The sequence below is a fragment of the Heterodontus francisci genome, chromosome 9 (genome assembly GCF_036365525.1).
Source record: "Heterodontus francisci isolate sHetFra1 chromosome 9, sHetFra1.hap1, whole genome shotgun sequence".
NCBI lineage: Eukaryota > Metazoa > Chordata > Chondrichthyes > Heterodontiformes > Heterodontidae > Heterodontus > Heterodontus francisci.
This window is the reverse complement of record NC_090379.1, coordinates 33735020-33762288: the sequence shown is the minus strand read 5'-3', so window position 1 is coordinate 33762288 and position 27269 is coordinate 33735020. Positions and strand designations below refer to the sequence as shown.

At 45.3% G+C, this 27269-nt stretch overlaps 1 protein-coding gene across 1 annotated transcript in view; it reads left to right on the top strand.

The window, feature by feature from the left end:
• The window catches only part of LOC137373449 (sodium/potassium/calcium exchanger 4-like), a 338168-nt gene that overhangs the window by 264315 nt on the left and 46584 nt on the right, over positions 1-27269 (top strand). The window contains exons 8-9 of the mRNA XM_068038272.1: positions 2382-2407; positions 3237-3290. Of these exons, the coding sequence (XP_067894373.1) occupies positions 2382-2407; positions 3237-3290 (80 nt within the window). The remainder of the gene's footprint in view (positions 1-2381; positions 2408-3236; positions 3291-27269) is intronic.

Sequence of the window (27269 nt, the reverse complement as noted above, 5' to 3'; positions counted from 1 at the left end):
ACTTTACAAAATTAATATCACTTTTTCTTTTCTTACCCAAAGAATGTTCTTGAAGCTGATATGTGATGTAGCTTCAGTGTGATGCCATATGATTTATTTTCATTTTAATTTGTCTACACAAGTGTGTTAAAATTCTCATTTCGCACAGCTCTTGACACAACGGCTGGAATTTAACGTTGGGCGGGAGGCCCCGCCCGCCAGCAGAAAAATCGGTGGCAAGCCCGCCTCCGCCGGGCCTGGGGAGCCATGCTGGGATTTTTCTCTTCCCTTAATTGGCTTTGGGCGGGACTTCCACCTCCTTGAGGCAGTAGGTCCCACCTAATGGAGCTGCCGGCCAATCAGTGGGCTGTCAGCTCTTCGTCCCAGCAGCGTCACCAGGAGTGGTGGCCACTGCTGGGACTGCTCCCAGCTTCAGGAGGAAGAAGAAGGATGGCCCTGGAAAGGAAGTAAGTTTTAGGGGCTCGCCCGGGACAATCAGCTGGGTCCTGGAAGGGCAAGGAAGGTTGGTTGGGGGGGAGTTGTGGGGGGAGTATTGTGCAGTTGGGGCTTCAGGGGGGCGCAAGGTGCCCGATCAGGACGGTCGCCCTCAGCCTGCAAGAAGGCTGCCTGGTTTTACCAGGTGGGGTTCTTGGGGACTTTGCCATCCAGCCACTGCGGATAAAGTACCAGCGGCGGCCTGAGGAGGCCCTTAAGTGGCAGTAAATTGGCCACTTAACGGATTGGCCCTGGGGCGCCCCTGCTGCTGTCGCCCGGTGTAAAGTTGCAGGAGAGGCAGGAAGATGTCAGGAACAGCCCCCCACCCCCCGCCCCTCCCCCCCAACCACCCCCCCCCCCCCCACCCCCCCACCACCTCCCACTCAATTTTTCGGGCCCTCCCTACCACCAGCCTGCTCATTGTCGGGGCGTAAAATTCCAGCCAACTATTCATCTGGCTTTAAATGCTCATTTTTTGACATGCCCTAATTTGAAATCTAGAAGCCTTTCCAGGTGGTTTATATATAGTGCTATTAAAAAGGTAGCTGGAATCCTCAATGGCAGACTGTCAATAAGTGGCAAGTTTTTGTGGGACTTACAGAAAACTCCACATGACAAAGCAATAGCTTTAAGAGAATTAATTCCTGAGGGCAAAATTAAAGTAAATGATCGAAACCGGTACCAACAGTGAAAGTGCAATGAACTGACACTTGTTTTATGGAACTACAAATCATCGTCCCTATAAGTGGTTGTAATATGTATAAAATGTAAATGGCTCTATCAGTAATGCAGATATCGCATGGTAACAGTCTCATCAGATTGAGACAAGGTTTCAAGTTTCACGTAGAGCAGAAAAAGCGGTGTTGCCAATAATTTGAACAGATTTTATTGAAGAATCCCAGGGTGATGAATCACATAGATGTGGCAATGAAATAAAAGGGATGTATAAAAATATTATATGTTAAAAATTCTGGACTAACAAATCTGGTGTTAAGAACATGTGATCCATCTTGTTAAATATCACGATTTTAGCACTGAATTTTCATTGTTTGGCTTGCCTTCCATTTTACTACATTAAAGGCCTGATGTTAATGCAAATTAATGTTGTTAATGTAGGATTGGTCCTGCAATCCATCCTTAAACACACACAGTGAGTTCCTGATTTTGGCACAGCTATTTAGGGAAGCTGACACACATTAGGAAAATGCTGCACCACAAGGTGAAGGAATAAGGACAAATGGAGGACTGCTTTCTTGACCTTCTCAATGTTTAGTTTCAGAGTGAGATCGGCAGAGTTCTGGGAGCAGAATATCTGCCAATCCTCCTCAAAGATTAGTGAGCAGCAAGGGTGGAAGGAGTTAAATAAATTAAAATTAAAATGATAAATATAAATTAAAATTAAAATGATAAATATAAATTAAAATTAAAATGATAAATATAAATTAAAATTTGCAAGTAGCAATTTATGAAGGAAGCTAACATTGTACATCTACATTATGCTATAAAAGGAACTTGTACTTTCCAATAGCAATGAAATTTACAGAAGTGATTTGAGCTCACACATTAACAAACAATGCTCAAACACTATCCACAAGTAGTGGACCTGAAGCCTCCATCTCAGAACAGAGGCATGTAGAGTAGGAACTACTGCAGAGCCAGTTTTGTTCTAGTGAACATCGCACTCAGTTTCATGATGAAGAAATGACATAACTCATCATATTTGTGATTGTCAGTCAGCACTGTTTGGATTTGAACCAGTGACCGCAATACTGTGAAGTGAATCTCAAGAGTCACAGTCTGGTCACTGCTACTTAACAGATTTAATTTTCAATTCATGTGTAAATTCTGTGACATGAGAAAGATCTACAAGGTTAGTAAAATTATTTAATTGCTGTCTTTCCTTGCAGTTTATCTATGATGAGAAAATTGAATGGTAAGTAGCATGAATCACTAATAATCCTCAAAGATTTATCATTTGTTAATGTACATATAAATTATTGGCAACTTACCACAATTAAACTGTGTTAACTGGAGAACCTTGTATTTTCACAACATGATCAAAGTATGTAATATATTAATGATAATCTGTAAATGTGACTTTGAAGTCTTCCTTTCCTGGACTATATTCAAAACAGTGTTAAGATAAAGATATATATGTCTTGTCACTAAAGCTTAGGTATCACTTTGTTAAGCAATGTACACAGATGATAAAGTGACTTGTTATTTCAGTGCCCGTGCCACAGAGTGATAGGAGATGAGTCTTTGACCCAGCATGGTTAGCTTTGTACCTTTGATGGACAAGCAGGGGTTAGTGCCAAACAATGGTCATATGCTTTGCCATAGAGACTCCGTGGTGATCCACCCCAGATGCGTTCACACAGCTCCTTGCATCTGGTTACAGAGCAACACTGGCAGAGAGCTTGAACACGTCTGTCTGATTCCTTGCCTGGTAAAGTTTTCTCAACAATTTGGCCTTCCCTTCCATTGACCTCAATCCTTAGCCTCAGATTGGTGATGTTTACAAAGCAAGAATGGAAGAGACAAAGAGCAGAGGCCAGAGTGTATCTGCAAAAACAATTTGTCCTTAAAATTGACAATTCCAGGGAAAAGTTGACTGTCTTCCCATGAATATCTCCAGGAAGATTGTTTTAACTGGTGCATTCACTTAAATTCTACCTGTACATTACTGACAACTATGCTGCTTTAAATGTATTGTGCATGCTCAATCTTCAAACCAGTGACACTCTCTTTATCTCTTTGAGGTGGGAAGGCCTTTTCCTGATCCTAATGTATGCAGGTTATATACTTGTGATGAAGTAAGTGTTCTACTTATGTGTTTTAGCTACTTAAATGTATTCAAAATGCAATGATGCTGCAGGGAGCTGAATTTGTCTAAGTTTATTCAATATTTCAGATTTATATCTGAAATTAAAAGTCTGAATCTTAAAATGTTTTGAATGATTTAATGGCAATTTTTTAAAGGGCTGTCTCTTTTTCATCCACCCTCTAACCCAACTAGTCTTCCATGCTGTGGTTTCAAGTTTTGAATTCAGATGCATAAATCATCATAAGGCCATAAAGAATGCAAGCAAAGTACTGGAGTTAATTTCAGGAGAATTTTTTTTAAATTCAGTCATGGGTTGTGAGTGTCGCAGGCCAGCCCATCCCCAATTGCCCTTGAGAAGGTGGTGGTGAGCTGCCTTCTTGAACCATTGCAGTCCATGTGGGGTAGGTGCACCCACACAGTGCTGTTAGGGGGTTCCAGGATTTTGACTCAGCGACAGTGAAGGAACAGCAATATAGTTCCAAGTCAGGATGATGTGTGGCTTGGAGGGGAACTTGCAGATGGTGGTGTTCCCATGCATCTGTTGCCCTTGTCCTTCTAGGTGGTAGAGGTCACGGATTTGGAAGGTGCTGTTGAAGGAGTGTAGCGAGTTGTAGACGGTGCACACTGCTGCCACTGTGCGGCAGTGGTGGAGGGAGTGATTGTTTGACATGGTGGATGGGTTCCAATCAATCGAGTGACTTTGTCTTGGATGATGTCAAGCTTCCTGAGTCCAGGCAAGTGGAGAGTACTCCATCGCACTCCTGACTTGTGCCTTATAGATTGTGGACAGGTTTTGGGGAGTTAGGAGGTGGTTCCCCCGCTGCAGCATTCCCAGCGTCTGTCCTGCTGTTGTAGCCACAGTACTTATATGGCGGGACCAGTTCAGTTTCTGGTCAATGGTAACCCCCAGGATAGTGGGGGATTCAGCAATGGTAATGCAATTGAATGTCAAGGGAAGATGGTTGGACTCTCTCTTGTTGGAGTTGGTCATTGTCTGGTACTTGTATGACACAAATATAACTTGTCACTTATCAGCCCAAGCCAGAATGTTGTCCAGATCTTGCTGCATGCGGCACGGACTGTTCCAGTATCTGAGGAGTCACGATTGGTACTGAACCCTGTGCAATTATCAATGAACATCCCCACTTCTGACCTTATTTTGGAGGGAAGGTCATTGCTGAAGCAGCTGAAGATGATTGGGCCTAGGACACTACCTAAGGAACTCCTGCAACGATTTCCTGGGGCTGAGATGATTGGCTTCCAACAGTGGAGACTTTTCCCCTGATTCCCATTGACTTAAATTTTGCTTAGGCTTCTTAGAGTCATAGGGTTTTACTGCACAGAAACAGGCCTTTCGGCCCAATGCGCCTGCACCGACTATCAAGCACCCATCCAATCTAATCCCATTTTCCCGCACTTGGCCCATAGCCTTGTATGCTACAGCGTTTCAAGTGCTCATCTAAATACTTCTTAAATGTTGTGAGGGTTCCTGCCTCTACCACCCCTTCAGGCAGTGTTTTCCAGATTCCAACCACCCTCTGAGTGAAAAAAAATTTCTTCAACTCCCCTCTAAACCTCCTGCCCCTTGCCTTCTTAAATCTATGCCCCCTGGTTATTGACCCCTCTGCTAAGGGAAAAAGTTTCTTCCTATATATCCTATCAATGCCCCTCATAATTTTGTATACCTCAATCAGGTTCCCCCCCTCAGTCTTCTCCGCTCCAAGGAAAACAACCCTAGCCTATCCAGTCTCTCTTCATAACTGAAATGCTCCAGCCCAGGCAACATCCTGGTGAATCTCCTCTGCACCCTCTCCAGTGCAATCAGATCCTTCCGATAGTGTGGTGACCAGAACTGTACACAATACTCCAGCTGTGGCCTAACCAGTGTTTTATACAGCTCTAACATAGCCTCCCTGCTCTTATATTCTATGCCTCAGCGAATAAAGGCAAGTACCCCCATGCCTTCCAAACCACCTTATCTACCTGTGCTGCTGCCTTCAGTGATCTATGGACAAGCACCCAAGGTCCCTCTGATCCTCTGTACTCCCTATGGTCCTACCATCCATTGTATATTCCCCTGTCTTGTTAGTCCTCCCAAAATGCTTCATCTCACACTTCACAGGATTAAATTCCATCTGCCACTGCTCATCCGCCCATCTTACCAGCCCAACTATATCGTCCTGTAATCTAAGGCTTTTTTCCTCACTATTTACAACACCATCAATTTTCGTGTCCTCTGCGAATTTACTGATCACACCTGCTATATTCACGTCTAAATCATTAATGTACACTACAAACAGTAAGGATCCCACAACCGATCTCTGCGGTACCCCACTGGCACAGGCCTCCATTCACAAAAACAACCCTCGACCATCACCCTCTGCCTCCTTCCACTAAGCCAATTTTGGATCCAATTTGCCAAATTACCCTGGATCCCATGGGCTCTTACCTTCTTAACCAATCACCCATGCGGGACCTTATCAAAAGCCTAACTGAAGTCCAAGTAGACTACATCAACTGCTTTACCTTCATCTACACATCTAGTCACCTCCTCGAAAAATTAAATCAAATTTGTTAGACACGATCGCCCCCGACAAAGCCATACTGACTATCCTTGATTAATCCCTGCCTCTTGAAGTGGAGATTAATCCTGTCTCTCAGAATTTTTCCCAATAATTTCCCTACCATTGATGTTAGACTCACTGGCCTGTAATTACCTGGTTTATCCCTGCTACCCTTCTTGAATAATGGTACCACATTCGCTGTCCTCCAGTCCTCTGGTACCTCTCCTGTGGCCAGAGAGGATTTGAAAATTTGTATCAGAGTCCCTCTTATCTCCTCCCTTGCTTCACATAGCAGCCTGGGATACATCTCATCTGGGCCTGGGGATTTATCCACTTTTAAGCCCGCTAAAACAACTAATACTTCTTCCTTTTCAATGCTGATTTGTTCAAGTATATCATGTCTCAGTGATAGCAATAATATCATGTGTTAATCAACGCCTTCAATTTATCTGCCTTACTAGTAAGACTCCTTGCATGAAAATAGATACAATCCAGCCTTGCATTATTTACTTGAGCCTTAACAGGTCTATATTTACTCTGCCCTCCAGACTGACGTAGCTTCTCTTCTATATTTGATTGTACATCATCCCCTACTGTACCTCCACTCTGTATCCCATCCCCCTGCCAAATTAGTTTAAACCCCCCCCCCCCCCCACCCACAATAGCACTAGCAAACCTCCCAGCAGGGATGTTGGTCCCATTCCGGTTCAGGTGCAACCCGCCCAACTTGTACAGATCCCACCTTCACCAGAAACAGCCTCCGCTGTTTTCAGCACTCTGAATCTGCCATATGCCTCCTTTTTTTTCCCTTATCCGATCCCCGATATCCCTTGACATCCAGAGTTCCCTTGACTTGTTGGTCCTACTCTTCACCTTTACGGGAACATGTTGGACCTGAACCCTCATTATTTCCTTTTTGAATGACTCCCACTGGTCTGATGTAGACCTTCCAACAAGAAGCTGCTCCCAGTCCAGGAAACCAAAGCCCTCCCTCCTGCACCATCTCTTCAGCCATGTATTCATCCGCTTTAACCTCCTATTCCTATATTCACTAGCCTGTGGCACTGGGCCATATGCAGTCTTGATGCCATACTTGGTCAAATGTTGCCTTGATGTCAAGGGCAGTCACTCTCAGTTCATTTTTGGAATTCAGCTCTTTCACCCATGTTTGGATCAGCACTGTACTGAGGTCTGGAGCCGAGTGGCCCTGGCGGAACACAAACTGAGCATCGGTGAGCAGGTTATTGCTGCGTACGTGGTGCTTGATGGCACTATTGATGACACCTTCTATCTCTTTATTGATGATTGAGAGTAGACTGATGAGATGGTAATTGGCCGGATTGGATTTGTCCTGTTTTTAATGGAAAGGACATATCTGGTCAATATTCCACATTGTTGGATAGATGCCAGTGCTGTAGCTGTACTGGAACAGCTTGGTTAGAAGTGCAGCTAGTTCTAGAGCACAGATCTTCACTACCACACCTGGGACCTACAGACTTTGCTGTATCCAGATCACTCAGCTGTTTCTTGATATCACATGGAGTGAATTGAATTGGCTGAGGACTGACATCTGTGATGCTGGGGACTTCAGGAGAAGGCCAAGATGGATCGTCAACTCGGCACTTCTGGCTGAAGGTAGTTTCAAATGCCTCAGCCTTGCGTTTTGCACTGACGTGCTGTGCTCCACCATCACTGAGGATGGGGATGTTTTTGGAGCCTCCTCCTCCAGTTAGTGGTTTAATTATCCCCCACCATTCATGACTGGATGTGGCAGGACTGCAGAGCTTAGATCTGATCCGCTGATTGTGGGATTGCTTCGCTCTTTTGCTGTGTAGCATGCATGCATTTAGTCCTGTGTTGTAGTTTCACTAGGGTGGCATCTCATTTTTTGGAATGCCTGGAGCTGCTCCTGGCATTCTCTCCTGCACTTATCAGTGGACCAGGGTTGGTCCCCTGGCTTGATGGTAATGGGAGAGTGAGGAATATGCCGAGCCATGAGGTTGCAGATTGTGGTTGGATACAATTCTGCTGCAGCTGACAGCCCACTGAGGGAGTGTTCTTGGGAGTCCTCAACATTGACTTCAGACCCCATGAAGTCATCAGGTCAAACATGGGCAAGAAAATCTCCAGCTGATTATTATTTACTGCCCTTCCTCAGTTGATGAATCAACGCTCCTCCATGTTGAATACCACTTCGAAGAAGCACTGAGGGTAGCAAGGGCACAGAATGTACTCTGGGTGGGGGACTTCAATGTCCATCATCAAAAGTGGCTCAGTAACTGACCGAGCTGACCAAGTCCTGAAGGGTATATATGCCAGACCGGGTCTGCGGCAGGTGGTGAGAGAACCAAGAAGAGGGAAAAACCTACTCATGGATGCCTAGTTTTGAGCTGCCTGATCTGTTCTGACTCAATCCCATTTAGCACGGTGGTAGTGCCACACAATATGATGGAGCGTGTCCTCATTGTGAAGACAGGACTTGAGTTTCCATAAGGACTGTGCGGTGGTCACTCCTACCAATACTGTGATGGACAGCTGTATCTGCAACAGGTGAATTTGTGTGGATGAGTTCAAGTAGGTTTTCCCTCTTGTTGGACTCGCTACATGCTTGCTTAAAAAGCTCTTGGTAGAGGTCTTTAAAATTGTGAAGGGGTTTGTTCGGGTGGATGTGAAGAAACAGTTTCCACTTATGGTGAACCCAGAACAAAGAGGCATACATACAAGATAGTCACTAACAGATCCTTCATGCACACCTGAGCTTGCATCTTGTGAAGGCGGCTTGGCTCCCGGCACCAGGCTGAAAAGGCACGGGGAGCCCAGCCTTGACCTTTTTGCAACCCGTCTCCACCAGCGCGATCCTCTATTGTTCCAGAGGCAAAGTTTCTGGTGCCGGGATCACCGTCCCTTTAAAAAAGGGGAACCTGCCTCCAAGAGCTGCTGGCCAGTTACAGGTACTACAGAGGCCTCAGACTAAGGCCCAGTGTTGGAACCCCAGAGCTCAGGTAAGTGAGGCAGGTTCGCCGGGGCCAGTCCAGAAGGCCCTGGAGAGACGGGTTGTGAGTGTGGTGTCGCCCACCTCCTTCTGGAATGTGCTTTTGTAAAGAAGGTCTGGAAAGCGATGCAGTGGTTTTTGTCGAGGTTCATCCCAAGAAGCTCCATAACGCAGGACTCAGTGTTCTATGGGCTGTTTCCAGGGGTGCACACCGAGATAAACATCAACTGCTGCTGGAGGACCATCAACTCAGTGAAAGACGCTCTTTGGCCTGCCCAAAACTTGTTTGTCTTCCTGTACAAAGAGCTGTCCACAGCCAAGTATTGCAGACTGGCACATTCCAAGGTCCAGGACTACATGCTGAGGGGCAAGCTAAAGATTAGGGTAGCCGCCACAAAGGCTCAATGTGGGGCCACCACAGCCTTAAGGCCCTCCTGCCATAGCACGCTGAGGGCTGGAACCCATGTAAAATCCCTCGGGCTGTATGTTTGATGAAGAACATAAGAAATAGGAGCAGGAGTAGGCCATTTGGCTCCTCAAACCTGCCCCGCCATTCAATAAGATAATGGCTGATCTGCTCCAGACCTTAACTCCTCTTTTGTGCCAACCCCTCATAGCCCTCAGCTCCCCGATATTTCAAAAATCTATCTACCTCCTCTTTTAGTGATCTAGCCTCCACAACTCTCTGGGGTGGAGAATTCCAGACATTCACTATCCTCTGGGAGAAGAAATTCCTTCGCATCTCAGTTTTAAATGAGTGTCCCCTTATTCTGTAACTATGTCCCCTCGTTCGAAATTCCCCCACTAGTGGAAACATCTTCTCAACATCTACCCTGTCGAGCCCCCTCAGAATCTTATACGTTTCATTAAGATCAACCCTCATTCTTCTAAACTCTAATGCCTAATCTGTTTAGCCATTCTTGATAAGTCAACCCCTTCATCCCAGGAATCAGTCCAGTGAATCTCTTTTGAACTGCCTCCAATGCCAGTATATCCTTTTTTAAATACAGGGACCAAAACTGTACACAGTACTCCAGGTGCAGCCTCACCATATCCCTATACAGTTGTAACAAGACTTCCCTATTTTTAAACTCCAATCCCCTAGCAATAAAGGCCAAAATTCCATTTACCTTCTTAATTACTTGCTGCACCTGCATGCTAACTTTTTGTGTTTCATGCACAAGAACACCCAGATCCCTCTGTGCTGCACTTTTTTGGAGTCTCTCTCCATCTAAATAATAGTCTGCCTTTTGATTCTTCCTACCAAAGTGCATGACCTCACACTTTCCTACATTCAACTCCATCTGCCAAGTTTTTGCCCACTCACTCAACCTATCTATATCCCCTTGCAGATTCCTTATGTCCTCATCACAACATGCCCTCCCACCTACTTTTGTATCATCAGCAAATTTGGATATATTACATTCTGCCCCCTCCTCCATGTCACTAACATAGATGGTAAATAATCGAGGCCCTAGGACTGACCCTCGTGGCACTTCACTAGTTACATCTTTCCAACCTGAAAATGACCCATTAATCCCGACACTCTGTCTTCTGTGAGTTAACCAATCCTCAATCCATGCTAATACATTACCCCCAATACCATGAGCTCCTATCTTGTGCAATACTCTTTTATGTGGCACCTTATCGAATGCCTTCTGGAAATCCAAATGCACTACATCTATCGATGCCCCTTTATCAACTCTACTTGTTATATCCTCAAACAGCTCTAGCAAATTTGTCAAACATGACTTTCCTTTCACAAAACCATGTTGACTCTGATTGTGTTAAGCTTTTCTAAATGTCCTGCTATTTCTTCCTTAATAATGGACTCTAGCATTTTCCCAACAACCAATGTTAGTCTGACTGGCCTATAGTTTCCTGCTTTTTATCTCCCTCCCTTCTTGAACGGGGGCGTCACATTAGCGGTTTTCCAATCCGCTGGGACCCTCTTGGAATCCAGTGAGTTCTGGAATATTTCAACCAATGCCTCCACTATCTCTGCAGCCACTTCCTTTAAAACCCTTGGATGCAGGCCATGAGGTCTGGCGATTTGTTTGCCTTTAGTCTCATTAGTTTGTCAAATACTTTGTCCCCCGTGATAGAGACTGTTACAAGACCTTTCCTCCCATTAGCCCTTTGCTTATCTGATATCTGTGGGATGTTTACAGTGTCCTCCACCATGAAGACTGATGCAAAATATTGGTTTAAATTATCTGCCATTTCCCTGTTCCCTGTTATCAATTCTCCAGTTACATCCTCCAAGGGTCCGACGCTCACTTTAGCTACTCTCTTTTTATATACCCGTAAAAGCTGTTGCTGTTTGTTTTTATATTTCTTGCCAATTTACTTTCATAATCAATTTTATCCCTCTTTATTAGTTTTTTAGTCATCCGCTGCTGGTTCCTAAAAAATTCCCAATCCTCTGGCCTACCGCTAGTTTTCACCGCATTGTATAACTTAGGTTTTGATTGGATACTCTCCTTGACCGCCTTTGTTATCCATGGGTGGTCCATCCTTTTCATCAAGTCCTCCTTTTTGACCGGGATAAATTTTTGCTGAATGTTATGAAATATCTGCTTAAATGTCTGCCACTGCTCAACCACTGACCTTCCCCTTAGTCTGTTTTCCCAGCCCGCTTTAGACAACTCTTTCTTCATACCTCTGTAATCGCCCTTGTTTAAGTTGAAGACACTGGTTTGAGACCCGAGTTGCTCGCCCTCAAACTGAATTTGAAATTCTACCATGTTGTGATCACTACCCCCTGGAGGATCCTTAACTACGATATCCCTTATTAATCCTACCTCATTACACATTACTCGATCTAAAATAGCCTGTTCCCGGGTAGGTTCTGCAACGTATTCCTCTAAATAACAATCCCTGATGCACTCTACAAATTCATCTTCCATGTTGCCTCTGCCAATCTGATTTGTCCAGTCAATATGCAGATCAAAATCACCCATGACAATTGTAGTGCCCTTCTTACACGCCTCCATTATTTCCCGATTTATACTTTGTCCTACAGTGAGGCAACTCTTCGGGGGCCTGTAGACAACTCCCACCCGTGACTTCTTCCCCTTGCTATTCCTTATTTCCACCCAAACTGATTCCACATCACGATCTATTGCACCTATATCACTACTCACCACTGCACTGATACCTTCCTTTATTAACAAAGCTATATATATGAAATATATATTGTAAATATAACCTGTAATTCTAAGTGTAGTGAGGCACCTCAGAGTGTATTGAAAGAAATTGAACTGTATTGGACTTTATGTAACGTCAAATTTGAACTGCTATGTAATGTGCTTTGACAAATTTTATGAAAAAAGTAGATTTTTGAAAAAAAAAGATCAAGTAAAGAATTTAGGAGGAACTTGTTTACACAGAGAGTGCTGAGAATGTGGAACCCACTGCCACATGGAATGGTTGAAGCAGGTAGCATTGATGGAAAGGTTTGACGAAGACATGAAGGAGAAGGGAATAGAGAGTACGGGAGCAGGATGTGGGATGTGTAAAAGCAATTATAGTGGGACAAGGCCCAGATGGAGCCTCAAGTTGGGCTGAGCTTTTGCTTTCATACCGTAAATTCTGTATGTTATTCATTCTCATACCCACACACAGTGCCCTTGTTCAATGCTGCAGGGAACTCCTACTCAAGTCAGCGTTTCATATTTCCCCAGACAACACTTCGGAGGCTGACAGCCTGGTGTTTTGGGGAAGGCTTGTGTAAAAATGTCAGAACTTAGACCAAAATCTGGTCTTCATAGGTAATAATCCAACATTGCGTCTGTATAACTTCCAGGCCTCCTTATGCCACCTATAGAAACCAGAAAATCAATCATCAGGTTATGTTTTCTCATGGGTAAACCAATATATAAATCGTCTTTTCCATGATTGGAATACCTAATATATATTTTGCATCTTCCAGTTTTCACTGCCTTTTTATTCTAAAATATACCGAACACTTTTCAAGCAGACACCTGCAGTCATTTCACTCAGTTACTGCAGCTTTTCAGTCTTACTGATTTTAAAGGCTATTAGTTGAGGAAGGAGAGCAGTGAATTTTGATTTCAGATATATGGAGAGATTATTGGATACTTTGAGCGATTACAGGAGAAAGCGGACTAGATGCAGTACCCTTTGGTTCATTTAGCAAAATAATAGACTCAGCATTATTTTATTTCATGTCTTTGTGGAACTGTCAGTTGGTGACCCCCTGAATCTAATCTCTCTTGTTGTTAAGGGGATTCCGTGATCTCCCTGATGGGGAATATCCCGGTGTGTGCCAGATTAGCTTCACAGTAATCCGCAGCAGACGTGATTTCAAATCAGTCTGGAAACTGACAGGGAGCTTTGGGTTAACCGTTAAAAACAACCTCATCCATCAAGCCTTTGGTCACCTCTACTAATATCTCCTTCTTTGGCTTACTCCTGTGTGAAACAGTTTGGGATTTTTTTTCTGTATTAATGGCACTCTATAAATGCAAGCACTGTTGTTGTTGCTTCTGTTTGCATCCCTAACCAACTGCAGCTATATTAGCGTCAGGTAGCTCAAACTGGATTGAAAATTCATTCCTCCTGTATTGCCAGTGCTCCACATGTAAATTTCATCTCTGTAGCACCGCTAGGGGAGGCGCGATGGAAGTCAATCTCCCTCTGGGGAGTGCATGCTGCACCGCCAGCCACTTCTGTGCAGCCTGTGTGGTGCGCCGTCTTGAGAAGGGTGCCTGTGCGGGTGTCCCCTGCGTGTGCCAGAAGCAGCTGAACAGGTGCTATGCTGACATTACGCAGCCCTGTTGGCTGTTGTGACACCCATTGCCCACATTTGGACCAGGCAGGCCCATTGTATGAATTTGCACATCACTCAACAAGGATCAGACACTCAGCTGCACGAGGGACCCAGCACTCGTGTAACTTAAAGGGCCAGGCACCCAACTTGCAGGTGAGGTGACTTTTAAAAACATCTGCTATTGCAAAGTGTCTGGAAGTATTGTTGGAGGTATTATAGTGAATTCCTGGATTTGGAAGGGAGTGTTTTGCAGGGAGGGCAGAGGATTAAATGACTTATCCACACAAAGGCTGCAACAGATTTGAGGACAGCAGTTGTTGTGCCACTGCCTCTGCAGCACGACAGGGAGATAGAGCAGAGGCTGCGGAGAGGGTAAGCTCTGTGCGATACCCTCTGCCAACTTGGAGCTGGATTCCACTATGCTCCTTAACAATGACAGGGGGCTGTTTGGCAGGCCAGCCAATGCACCCAGCATCTCAGTGTGCATGCCTATCAATGTTCTTCTGTATGCCGTCCCATTGAGGTCCTCATCTGAGTCTCCTGTAGCAGGTCTGGTCAGAGACCTCACCCTTTAGTGAGTTGGCAAATGAACCATCCTTTACCCTGGCCTGGTTGCAGCCCACACATGCCTGGTGACTCACTGTGCTGATCCCAACTCTATGCTAGCGTCCAAGGAATGTGCAGTGCTAGTAACTGAGCTGTTGGCTATGAGTGCCAGATTAAGTGATGGGACCTCTTCATCAGTGTTGAGCTGTTGCTTTCTCTTCCTTCTTAGGTTGCTGTGGCTGGGAAGGGGGCAGTTCTTGGGTGTCTGAAATCAGAAAGTCAGAAGGGGAAAGTTAGGGTGAGGGAAGGGGGTCTGGGTGGAGAGCAAGAAGTCCGTGGTGATACTACCTGCAGCTTGTTCTTTATGCCAGATAGCAGGATGAGGGTGAGCTGGGAATTGAGAATGGGCATAAGGCAGGAACATACTGTCATCCTCAATGTGTCCCACTGCAGCCAACCCCATGATGTGGAGAGTAGTCTCCTCCATCCAATTCAGGAGATGCAGGTGTACTTGTCTGCCTGCAGGTTCTGCTCTGCTCCCTTCCATTGTGTGTCAATGTGTCCTACAACAGAGAGGGCAGAATGTCAGTGAGTGTGTTACACTGTGTTTGGGTGATGATTCAGCCGTAGCTGAATAGCTGGAGGTGTGTTGAGGCAGTGAGAGGTGGGCATGATGTTGGCAGGATTGATAAGTGTGCGGGGTGAGGTGCAATATTTGGATGTTAGGCGTAAGTCCTAAGTGCCAGGGAGTGCCTTTGCTGGGTGAGTGATGGGGTATGGTGCATTGAGTAGCGTGAGAGATCGATGGTGCGGTGGGTAGGAGATGTCATGTAAAGATGCATTCATTGACCCTGACCACCTGCGTGAGGTCTTTAAACTTCTTATGGCATTGCTGCTAGGTCCTCGGGGCCACACCTCCCTGGTCACTTGCTCTGACCCCCTTCTGAGGGTTGTCCTTGAGAGTCTCCTATTTCCCAGCAGAAGCATGGTGTCTCTCCTGCTGTCCACCTCTGCCACTAATCCCTCCAGCAATGCATTCATGACTCTGGAGCCCTCTCTCTGCCCTGGTGTTCCGTTTTCCTTGTTTACAATTGCAGCAATAGCATTCAGCAGCAGCCTCATATAATTCAGTGCAGCTTCCCTTTAAAAGCAACAGACTGACTTTAGGAACAGAAGGCTTGTTGCACCACATGATAACAGCATAATGCTGTTTGCCCCCCTGCTGAACGCAGAGGCAGCCAGTGGCACGGGAGCCACTTGGCCCAACATTACTGTCTACTAAATGAGGTGGCTGCACCAAATATATGTGCTGCCCCCCTCCACCCAAATCATGGGCATGGGCAGGTCCTGAATCACATCCAAAAAACAGGGCAAACCAATTTTTAGCCCTAAATCTTTTACCATTTTAAACCATTGCAAGGCTGTTGTACAGCCAGCTACTTAATAAAGGAAGAGTGCATGAAATAAGCATTATCAGACTAGATATTCCAATCAGGTAGCAGAGAACACATGGAGCCTCCTTGATGTATGAGCATTGGCCCCACCTTAATTTCTGGGATCAGCTGCATTAAAATATTGTGGGCAAGTTCCAGGCATTTGACATTCCTTGGATTGGGAACTCATCCATTGAGGAGGGATGGTTATAGGATGCTGCTGCAGAATTTAAAGGCCTGCAGAATCTTAAAAAAAAATATTCGCGGGTTGTAAGCATTGTTGGCAAGGCCAGCATTTATTGCCCATCCCTAGTTGCTCTTGAGAAGGTGGTGGTGAGCCATGTCTTGAACCACTGCAATCCATAATAGAGGTACTCCACAACTCTTTTGGATAGGGAGCTCTGGGACTTTGTCCCAGTGACCATGAAGGAATAGCGATATATTTCCAAATTAGGATGTTGTGTGACTTGGAGGGAAACTTGCAGCTGATGATGTTTCCATGCACCTGCTGCCCTTGACCTTCTAGGTGGTGACGAAGAAATCATGGAAAGTTACTGCAGTGCATCATACATATAGTACACATGGCAACCACAGTACAACGGGGGTGGAAGAAGGAATGTTTAAGGTACTGGATGGCATGCCGATCAAGTGGGTGTTAAATGGATCCAAGCCAATCGTGAAAAATGAAGCTAGACACAGATCCTTTTCTTGATCGTCGGTTTATTCACAGTATACAGCATTATAAATCTCTGCCTCCTGCTCAACTATCCATGTCCCAGCAGGCTGTCTTTATCCCCTCAAAGTATTTAATTAAACAATGCCCTTCACCTGTGTATCTTTTAACAACATAATTAACCTACCATTAACAGTAGGCTACTTTGTCCATTTGTGTAGAGCTTCTTGAGTGTTATTGGAGCTGCACCCATCCTGACCAATGGAGAATATTCCATTACACTCTTGACTTGTGCCTTGTAGATGGTGGACAGGCTTTGGGAAGTCAGCAGGTAAGGCACTTGCCATAGGATATAATGCTCTGAGGAACTCCTGCACTGGCCGGAATCATACCTAGCATAATGGAAGATGGTTTTGGTTGTTAGAGGCAAATTATCCTAGCCCCAGCACATTGCTGCAGGGTTTCTCAGGGTAGTGTCCTAGGCCCAACCATCTTCAGCCACTTCATCAATGACCTTCCCTCCATCATAAGGTCAGAAGTGGGGCATGTTTGCTGATGATTACACAGTGTTCAGTTCCATTCGCAACTCCTCAGATAATGAAGCAATCCATTCCCGCAGGTAACAAGACCAGGACAACATTCAGGTTTAGACTGATAGATGGTCAGTAACATTTGCATCATACAGGTGCCAACATGACCATCTCCAACAACATCCAAACCCTGGATGTCAAGGAGCTTACAGAGTAAGGTAAGGCAGAAAAGGAAAGCGTATGTTCGACACCGAGAACTCAATGCTACAGAAAGCCAAGAGGGGTATCGAAAGTGGAGGGGTGAAATCAAAAAGGAAATTAGGAAAGAAAAGAGAGGGCATGAAAGAATATTGGCAAGCAAAATCAAAGTAAACCCAAAGATGTTTTATCAATACATTGAGTAAGAGGATAACTAAGGAAAGAGTAGGGCCCATAAAAGACCAAAAAGGTAACCTATGTGTAGAGGCAGAAGATATTGCTATGGTTCTTAATAAATATTTTGCATATATTTTCACAAAAAAGGGGGACAATGCAGATATTGTAGTTAAGGAGGAGGTGTGTGAAGCATTGGATGTGATAAACATAGGGGGAGACCAACTATTAATGGGATTAGCATCCTTGAAAGTGGATAAATCACCAGGGCCAGATGAAATGTACCCCAAGCTGTTAATAGAGGCCAGGGAAGAAATATCAGAAGGTCTTACCATCATTTTCCAGTCCTCACTGGATACAGGTGTGGTGTTGGAGGATTGGAGGAGTGTTAACATTGTATATTTGTTTAAAAAGTGAGCAAGGGACAGACCAAATAATTACAGGCCAGTCAGTCTAACCTTGGTAGTGGACAAATTATTGGAATCAGTTCTGAGAGACAGGATAAACTGTCACTTGAAGGGCACGGATTAATCAAGGATAGTCAGCATGGATTTGTTAAGAGAAGATCTTGTCTAACTTGATTAATGAGGGCAGTGCAGTTGATATAGTCTACATGGATTTTAGCAAAGCTTTTGACAAGGTCCCACATGGCAGACTGGTTAAAAAAAAGCCCATGGGAAATGTAGCAAGCTGGATACAAAATTGGCTCAGTGTCAGGAAACAAAGGGTAATTGTTGACGGGTGTTTTTGCGACTGGAAGGCTGTTTCCTGTGGCGTTCTTCAGGGCTCAGTACTAGATCCCCTGCTTTTTGTGCTATATATTAAAGATTTGGACATAAATGTAGGGGGCATGATCAAGAAGTTTACAGATGACACAAAAATTGGCCGTGTGGTTGATAGTGAGGAGGATAGCTGTAGACTGCAGGAAGATATCAATGGACTGGTCAGGTGGGCAGAAAAGTGGAATTCAATCCAGAGAAGTGTGAGGTGATGAATTTGGGGAGGCCAAACAAGGCAAAGGAACACACAATTAATGGGAGAATACTGAGAGGTGTAGAGGAAGTGAGGGACCTTGGAGTGAATGTCCACAGATCCCTGAAGATAGCAGGACAAGTCGATAAGATGGTTAAGAAGGCATATGGAATCCATTTCTTTAATAGCTGAGGTATAGAATATAAGAGTAGGGAGGTTATGCTGGAACTGTATAACTCATTGGTTAGGCCGCCACTTGAGTACTGTGTGCAGTTCTGGTCACCTCATTACAGGAAGGATGTAATTGCTCTAGAGAGGGTACAGAGGAGATTTATGAGGATGTTGCCAGGACTGGAAAAATGCAGCTATCAGGAAAGATTGGATAGGCTCCTTGGAACAGAGGAAGCTAAGGAGAGATATGATTGAAATGTACTAAATTGTGAGGGGCCTGGATAGAGTGGATGTGAAGGGCCTATTCACCTTTGCAGACAAGTCAGTGACTAGGGGGCATAGATTTAAAGTAATTGGTAGAAGGTTTAGAGGGCAGATGAGGAAAAACATTTTTCACCCAGAGGGTAGTTGGGGGTCTGGAAATCACTGCCTGAAAATGTAGCAGAGGCAGAAACCCCCAACACATTTAAAAGATGTCTAGATATGCATCTCAATTGCTGTAACCTACAGGGCTATGGACCAAATGCTGGAAGGTGGGATGAGGCTGGGAGGTTCGTTTTTCGGCCGATGCTGACACGATGGGCCAAGTGGCCTCTTTCTGTGCCTTAAACTTTCTATGATTCTATGATTTTGCTATGAAGAGAGAATCTAACCATTTCCCCTTGATATTTAGCAGCATTACCACCACTGAATCTCCCACTAACATCCTGGAGGTTAGCATTGAGCAGAAACCAAACTAGGCCAGACATATAAATACAGCAGCTATAAGAGCAGGTCAGAGGCTGGGGATTCTGTAGGGAGTAACCCACTTGCTGACTCTCCAAAGCCTGTCCACCATCTACAAGGCACAAGACTGCAGTGCAATGGAATACTCTCACTTACCTGGATGGTCCAACAACACTCATGAAACTCAACACCATCCAGGGCAAAGTAGCCCACATGATTGGCACCCCATACACTACCTTAAACATTCACTCCCTTAACCACCTGCGCACAATGGTAGCAGTGTGTACCATCTACAAGATACACTGCAGGAACTCGCCAACGCTCCTTCAACAGCACCTTCCAAACCCGTGACCTCTACCACCTAGAAGAACAAGGGCAGCAGATGCATGGAACGCCACCACCTGCAAGTTCCCCTCCAAACTACACAACATCCTGACTTGGAACCATCTTGCCGTTCCTTCACTGTTGCTGGGTCAAAATCCTGGAACTCCCTCCCTAACAGCACTGTGTGTGTACCTACAGCACATGGACTGCAGTGGTTCAAGAAGGCAGCTCACCACCACCTGCTCAAAGACAATTAGAGATGGGAAAGAAATGCTTGCAAGTGACACCTTGCTAGTGACACTCAAATTCCATGTAGGAATAAAAAACAAATGTCCTGAGGCTGAGATGATTAGCCTTCAACATCCACAACCATCTTCCTTTGTGCTAGGTATAACACCAGCCACTACAGGGTTTTCCCCTTGAGCCCCATTTTTTTTTTATTCATTCAGAGATGTGGGCATCGCTGGCGAGGCCAGCATTTATTGCCCATCCCAAATTGCCCTTGAGAAGGTGGTGGCGAGCTGCCTTCTTGAACCACTGCAGTCCATTTGGGGTGGGTACACTCACAGTGCTGTTAGGAAGGGAGTTCCAGGATTTTGACCCAGCGACAGTGAAGGAACGGCGATATAGTTCCAAGTCAGGATGGTGTGTGACTTGGAGGGGAACTTGCAGGTGGTGGTGTTCCCATGCATTTGCTGCCCTTGTCCTTCTAGTTGGTAGAGGTCGTGGGTTTGGAAGGTGCTGTCTAAGGAGCATTGGTGCATTGCTGCAGTGCATCTTGTAGATGGTACACACTGCTGCCACTGTGCATCGGTGGTGGAGGGAGTGAATGTTTGTAGATGGGGTGCCAATCAAGCGGGCTGCTTTGTCCTGGATGGTGTCGAGCTTCTTGAGTGTTGTTGGAGCTGCACCCATCCAGGCAAGTGGAGAGTATTCCATCACACTCCTGACTTGTGCCTTGTAGATGGTGGACAGGCTTTGGGGAGACAGGAGGTGAGTTACTTGCCTCAGGATTCCTAGCCTCTGACCTGCTCTTGTAGCCACGGTATTTATATGGCTACTCCAGTTCAGTTTCTGGTCAATGGTCGCCCCTAGGATATTGATAGTGGGAGATTCAGCGATGGTAATGCCGTTGAATGTCAAGGGGAGATGGTTAGATTCTCTCTTGTTGGAGATGGTCATTGCCTGGCACTTGTGTGGTACGAATGTTACTTGCCACTTATCAGCCCAAGCCTGGATATTATCCAGGTCTTATGCATTTCTACACGGACTGCTTCAGTATCTGAGGAGTCACGAATGGTGCTGAACATTGTGCAATCATCAGCGAACATCCCCACTTCTGACCTTATGACTGAAGGTAGGTCATTGATGAAGCAGCTGAAGATGGTTGGGCCTAGGACACTACCCTGAGGAACTCCTGCAGTGATGTCCTGGAGCTCAGATGATTGACCTCCATCAACCACAACCATCTTCCTTTGTGCTAGGTATGACTCCAGCCAGTGGAGGGTTTTCCCCCTGATTCCCATTGACCTCAGTTTTGCTCGGGCTCCTTGATGCCATACTCGGTCAAATGCTGCCTTGATGTCAAGGGCAGTCACTCTCACCTCACCTCTTGAGTTCAGTTCTTTTGTCCATGTTTGAACCAAGGCTGTAATGAGGTCAGGAGCTGAGTGGCCCTGGCGGAACCCAAACTGAGCGTCACTGAGCAGGTTATTGTTACGCAAGTGCCGCTTGATGGCACTGTTGATGACACCTTCCATCACTTTACTGATGATTGAGAGTAGGCTGATGGGGCGGTAATTGGCCGGGTTGGACTTGTCCTGCTTTTTGTGTACAGGACATACCTGAGCAATTTTCCACATTGCAGGGTAGATGCCAGTGTTGTAGCTGTACTGGAACAGCTTGGCTAGGGGCGCGGCAAGTTCTGGAGCACAGGTCTTCAGTACTATTGCCGGAATATTGTCAGGGCCCATAGCTTTTGCAGTATCCAGTGCCTTCAGTCGTTTCTTGATATCATGCGGAGTGAATCGAATTGGCTGAAGTCCGGCATCTGTGATGCTGGGGACTTCAGGAGGAGGCCAAGATGAATCATCAATTCGGCACTTCTGGCTGAAGATTGCTGCAAATACTTCAGTTAGGGCTCCCTGGTACCACACTTGGTTGAATGCTACTTGATATCAAGTTCAGTCACTCTCACCTCACCACTTGAGTTCAGCTCTTTTGTTCATGTTTGGACCAAGGCTGTAATGAGGTCTACAGCTGAGGGAGCCTAGTGGAATCCAAGGTGAACGTCAGTAAAGAGGTTGAGTAATTGCTGCTTGATGGCATTGTTGATGACTCACTGCACTGTTGATTACATAGGAATAAAGGCCATGGCACTGCCAGCATTGTTCTTGTGGCAATAAAGCAAATTCTTTTGCAATAAATCTCTGTGATGCCAGGGTTCATTAGCTGCATATGCAGTATATTAGGGAGTGGTTTAGCATCACTAAATGCCACTAAGGGCAGTCTGCACTTCTTCCATGGATGCTTAGAATGTTGCCATAGAGATACATGCTGGCAGATTGGAGAGGGTTCTCTCCATTGGCCTCAATGGGCTTGCCAACCATGAGGCAGGGCTTCACTAATCTCAATGGTACAGTTATGCCTTCTATGTCGTAGATCAATGGCTATGCTGAGAACAGGAGTGTGCACGGACATGCCCTACCTAGCCAGCCCCCACTGATGTATGGCAGTCAGAAAAGCTGTGACCCGTAGAAGGCCCACACCAGGACTGAGCTGTTGTGAAATGAGAGCCACTTCAGTTCCAAGAGATTCCAGGAACTCAGAAGCCAATTAGTTCACACCCCACTACCTTCTCATAGAACTTAGACATAGGGTGAAGCTCAGACGATAGAGGTGAATGAGCAGAACAAATATGAACTGTTTCAACAGAGCATGGTGAATAGTTGGGATAGACTCCACAGGGAGATGACCAAGACTGATAATATCAGTAACTTTAAAAGGGAGCATTTGGCAAGAAAGTCATTAAGGGATATAGATAGTAAGTAAGCAATATGTTTTTGAATGCTCAGGCTGGTCAGATGGATCAAAATGATCTTTTCCAGTCCTGTACATTCTGATACAAAAGCAAAATACTGCAGATGCTGGAAATCTGAAATAGAAACAAAAAGTGCGGTAAACACTCTGCTGGTCCGTCATCATCAGTGGAGAGTGAAACAGAGTTAACATTTCAGATCTGTGACCTTTCATCACAACATTCTTATGTTATATGGGAGGAGGGAGTGGTGCAAATTTCACTCCCACACAGGCAGATCACACATTGTCAAAATATAAAAATAAGTAGCATGCATTATATGGAGTAATAGTTGGGAGTGATTTGAAGAAAATAATCTAATCAAGAGCTTTAGATAGCTTCAATCACTCCCATCTGATATTTTTATAGTGTACATTAATGGTATACTAACGACAGTGAGGCATGATATTTGTACCATTGTATCAAGATTTCACTAATTTATTCTATAGTGCGATAGTGGGAAATAGAATCATAGAAATCATAGAAAGTTTAAGGCACAGAAAGAGGCGACTTGGCCCATCGTGACTGTCCCAGATGTAAAACGATCCACCTATTCTAATCCCACCTTCCAGCATTTGGTCCGTAGCCGTGCAGCGTACGGCACTTGGGGTGCATATCCAGACTCCTTTTCAATGAGTTGTGGGTCTCTGCCTCAACTACCCTTTCAAGCAGTGAGTTCCAGACCATCACCACTCTCTGGGTGAAAATGTTTTTCCTCATCTCCCCTCTAATCCTTCTACCAATCACTTTAAATCTATGCCCCCGCGTCACTGACCTCTCTGCTAAGGTGAATAGACCCTCCACCTCCACTCTATCCAGGCCCCTCAAAATTTTGTACATTTCAATCAGATCTCCCCTCAGCCTTCTCTGTTCCAAGGAGAACAACCCCAGCATATCCAATCTTTCCTCATAGCTGCATTTTTCCAGTCCTGTCAACATCCTCGTAAATCTGCTCTGTACCCTCTCTGGTGCAATTACATCCTTTCTGTAGTGGCAGAATAAATGTAATACAGACAAGTGTGAGGTGATGCATTTTGGCAGAAGGGATAGAGGCAATACAAACTTAATGGCACAGTTCAAAAGAGTGTGCAGGAACAGAGGGACCTGGGGGTGCACGTGCATCGATCTTTGAAGGTGCAGGACATATTGAGAGAGTGGTTCGTCCAAGCATACGGGATTTTGGGCTTCATTGCGCTGGACCCCTGAGATGAAGTCAGAGGGGGAGAGGCCCATAGAATCACGCCGGTGGCGGGGGCAGAGGGCCGTCGCCTCTCTGTTGCCAAGCAATTATGCTGGGGGTGAATAGGCCAACGACGGCCTTCCCACCCAGAGGCCAATTGAGGCCCTTAAGTGGCCTACTAATGGCTACTTATGGGCCTCTTCCCGCTGCTGCTGGGATCTAACTAGTGGGGGGTGGGTGGGGGGGGTGCCTCCAACAGGTGGGCAGGGCGCCTTGTAAAACGAGGCACCCATCCCTATGGGCTTGCTGGGGGGTCCCTCCTTTATGGGCAATTTGAGGCCTACAGAGGACCCCTGCCAGCAAAACCTACAACTGAGCAAATTGTTGGAGCTGCGGGCTGACAAGTCCCTGGGTCCTAATGGACGTTATCCTAGGGTCTTAAAAGAAGTGGCTAGTGAGATAGTTGATACATTGGTTTTAATTTTCCAAAATTCCTTTAATTCGGGGAAGGTTCTATTTGATTGGAAAATAGTGAATGTAATTCCTTTATTCAAAAAGGGAGACAGAAAGCAGGAAGGTAGGTTAGCTTAACATATGTCTTAGGGAAGATGTTCCAAGCTATTATTAAAGACATTGTAGCAGAGCACTTAGAAAAGTTCAAGGTAATCAGGCAGAGTCAACATGGTTTTGTGAAAAGAAAATCATGTTTCACCAATTTATTGAGGAAATAACATGTGCTGTGGTTAAAGGTGGATGTGCTGTACTTAGATTTCCAGAAGGTATTTGATAAGGTGTCATATCAAAGGTTATTGCAGAAAATAAAAGCTCATGGTGTAGGGGGTAACATATTGGCATGGATAGAAGATTGGCTAGCAGAAAGAAACAGCGAGTAGGCATAAATGGGTCATTTTCTGGTTGGCAAGATGTAATGAGTGGTGTGCCGCAGGAACTAGTGCTGAGGGCTCAACGTTTTGCAATTTACATAAATGACTTGGATGAATGGACTGAAGGTATGGTTGCTAAATTTGCTAATGATACAAAGATAGGTAGGAAAGTAGGTTGTGAAGAGGACATAAGGAGGCTACAAAGGGATATAGATAGGCTAAGTGAGTGGGCAAAGATCTGGCAAATGGAGTATAATGTGGGAAAATGTGAAATTGTCCATTTTGGCAGGAAGAATAAAAAAGAAGCATATTATCTAACTGGTGAGAGATTGCAGAGCTCTAAGATGCAGAGGGATCTGGGTGTTCTACTGCATGAATCGCATAAGGTTAGTATGCAGGTACATCAAGTAATTAAGAAAGCTAATAGAATGTTATAAAAACAAGAAATGCTGGAACCACTCAGCAGGTCTGGCAGCATCTGTGAAAAGAGAAGCAGAGTTAACGTTTTGGGTCAGCGATCCTTCTTCGGAACTCAAATGTTATCATTTATTGCGAGGGGAATTGAATATAAAAGTAGGGACGTTATGCTTCAGTTATACAGGGCATTGGTGAGACCATACCTGGAGTACTGTGTACAGTGATGGTCTCCTTATTTAAGGAAGGATGCAAATGTGTTGGAAGCAGTTCAGAGAAGGTTTACTATAATACCTGGAATAGGCAGGTTGTCTTACGAGGAAAGGTTGGACATTGGACAAAGGTTGGAAAGGTTGATTAGAATCCAGGACCGGGTTGATTAGAATCCAGGACTGGCATGTTCCTGTGAGGAAGAAGGATAAGTTTGGCAAGTTTCGGGAACCTTGGATAACGAGGGATATTGTGAGCTTAGTCAAAAAGAAAAAGGAAGCATTCATAAGGGCGAGAAGGCTGGGAACAGACCGAATCCCTTGAGGAATATAAAGAAAGTAGGAAGGAACTTAAGCAAGGAGTCAGGAGGGCTAAAAGGGGTCATGAAAAGTCATTGGCAAACAGGATTAAGGAGAATCCCAAGGCTTTTTATACGTATATAAAGAGCAAGAGAGTAACTAGGGAAAGGGTTGGCCCACTCAAGGACAGAGGGAATCTATGTGTGGAGCCAGAGGAATTGGGCGAGGTACTAAATGAGTACTTTGCATTAGTATTCACCAAAGAGAAGGACTTGGTGGATAATGAGTTTAGGGAAGGGAGTGTAGGTAGTCTGGGTCATGTCGTTATCAAAAAGGAGGAGGTGTTGGGCGTCTTGCAAATCATTAAGGTAGATAAGTCCCCAGGGCCTGATGGGATCTACCCCAGAATACTAAGGGAGGCAAGGGAAGAAATTGCTGGGACCTTGACAGAAATCTTTGCATCCTCATTGGCTACAGGTGAGGTCCCAGAGAACTGGAGAATAGCCATTATTGTTCCTTTGTTTAAGAAGGGTAGCAAGGATAATCCAGGAAATTATAGGCCGGTGAGCCTTACGTCAGTGGTAGGGAAATTATTAGAGAGGATTCTTCGGGACAGGATTTACTCCCATTTGGAAACAAATGAACTTATTAGCGAGAGACAGCATGGTTTTGTGAAGGGGAGGTCGTGTCTCACTAACTTGATTGAGTTTTGTGAGGAAGTGACAAAGATGATTGATGAAGGAAGGGCAGTGGATGTTTTTATTTTTTATTTATTTAGAGATACAGCACTGAAACAGGCCTTTTGGCCCACCGAGTCTGTGCTGACCATCAACCACCCATTTATACTAATCCTACCACATCCCCCCTTCCCTCAATTTCCCTACCACCTACCTATACTAGGGGCAATTTATAAAGGCCAATTTACCTATCAACCTGCAAGTCTTTGGCGGTGGGAGGAAACCGGAGCACCCGGCGAAAACCCACGCAGTCACAGGGAGAACTTGCAAACTCCGCACAGGCAGTACCCAGAATTGAACCCAGGTCGCTGGAGCTGTGAGGCTGCGCTGCTAACCACTCCGCCACTGTGCTGCTGCCCTAGTCTATATGGACTTCAATAAAGTCTTTGACAAGGTCCCTTATGGCAGACTGGTACAAAAGGTGAAGTCACACGGGATCAGAGGTGAGCTGGCAAGATGGATACAGAACTGGCTCGGTCATAGAAGACAGAGGGTAGCAGTGGAAGGGTGCTTTTCTGAATGGAGGGATGTGACTAGTGGTGTTCCACAGGGATCAGTGCTGGGAGCTTTGCTGTTTGTATTATATATAAATGATTTGGAGGAAAATGTAGCTAGTCTGATTAGTAAGTTTGCGGACGATACAAAGGTTGGTGGAGTTGCGGATAGTGATGAGGATTGTCAGAGGATACAGCAGGATATAGATCGGTTGGAGACCTGGGCGGAGAAATGGCAGATGGAGTTTAATCCGGACAAATGTGAGGTAATGCATTTTGGAAGATCTAATACAGGTGGGAAGTATACAGTAAATGGCAGAACCCTTAGGAGTATTGACAGGCAGAGAGATCTGGGCATACAGGTCCACAGGTCACTGAAAGTGGCAACGCAGGTGGATAAGGTAGTCAAGAAGGCATATGGCATGCTTGCCTTCATCGGTCGGGGCACAGAGTATAAAAATTGGCAAGTCATGCTGCAGCTGTACAGAACCTTAGTTAGGTCACACTTAGAATATTGCTTGCAATTCTGGTCGCCACACTACCAGAAGGACCTGGAGGCTTTGGAGAGGGTACAGA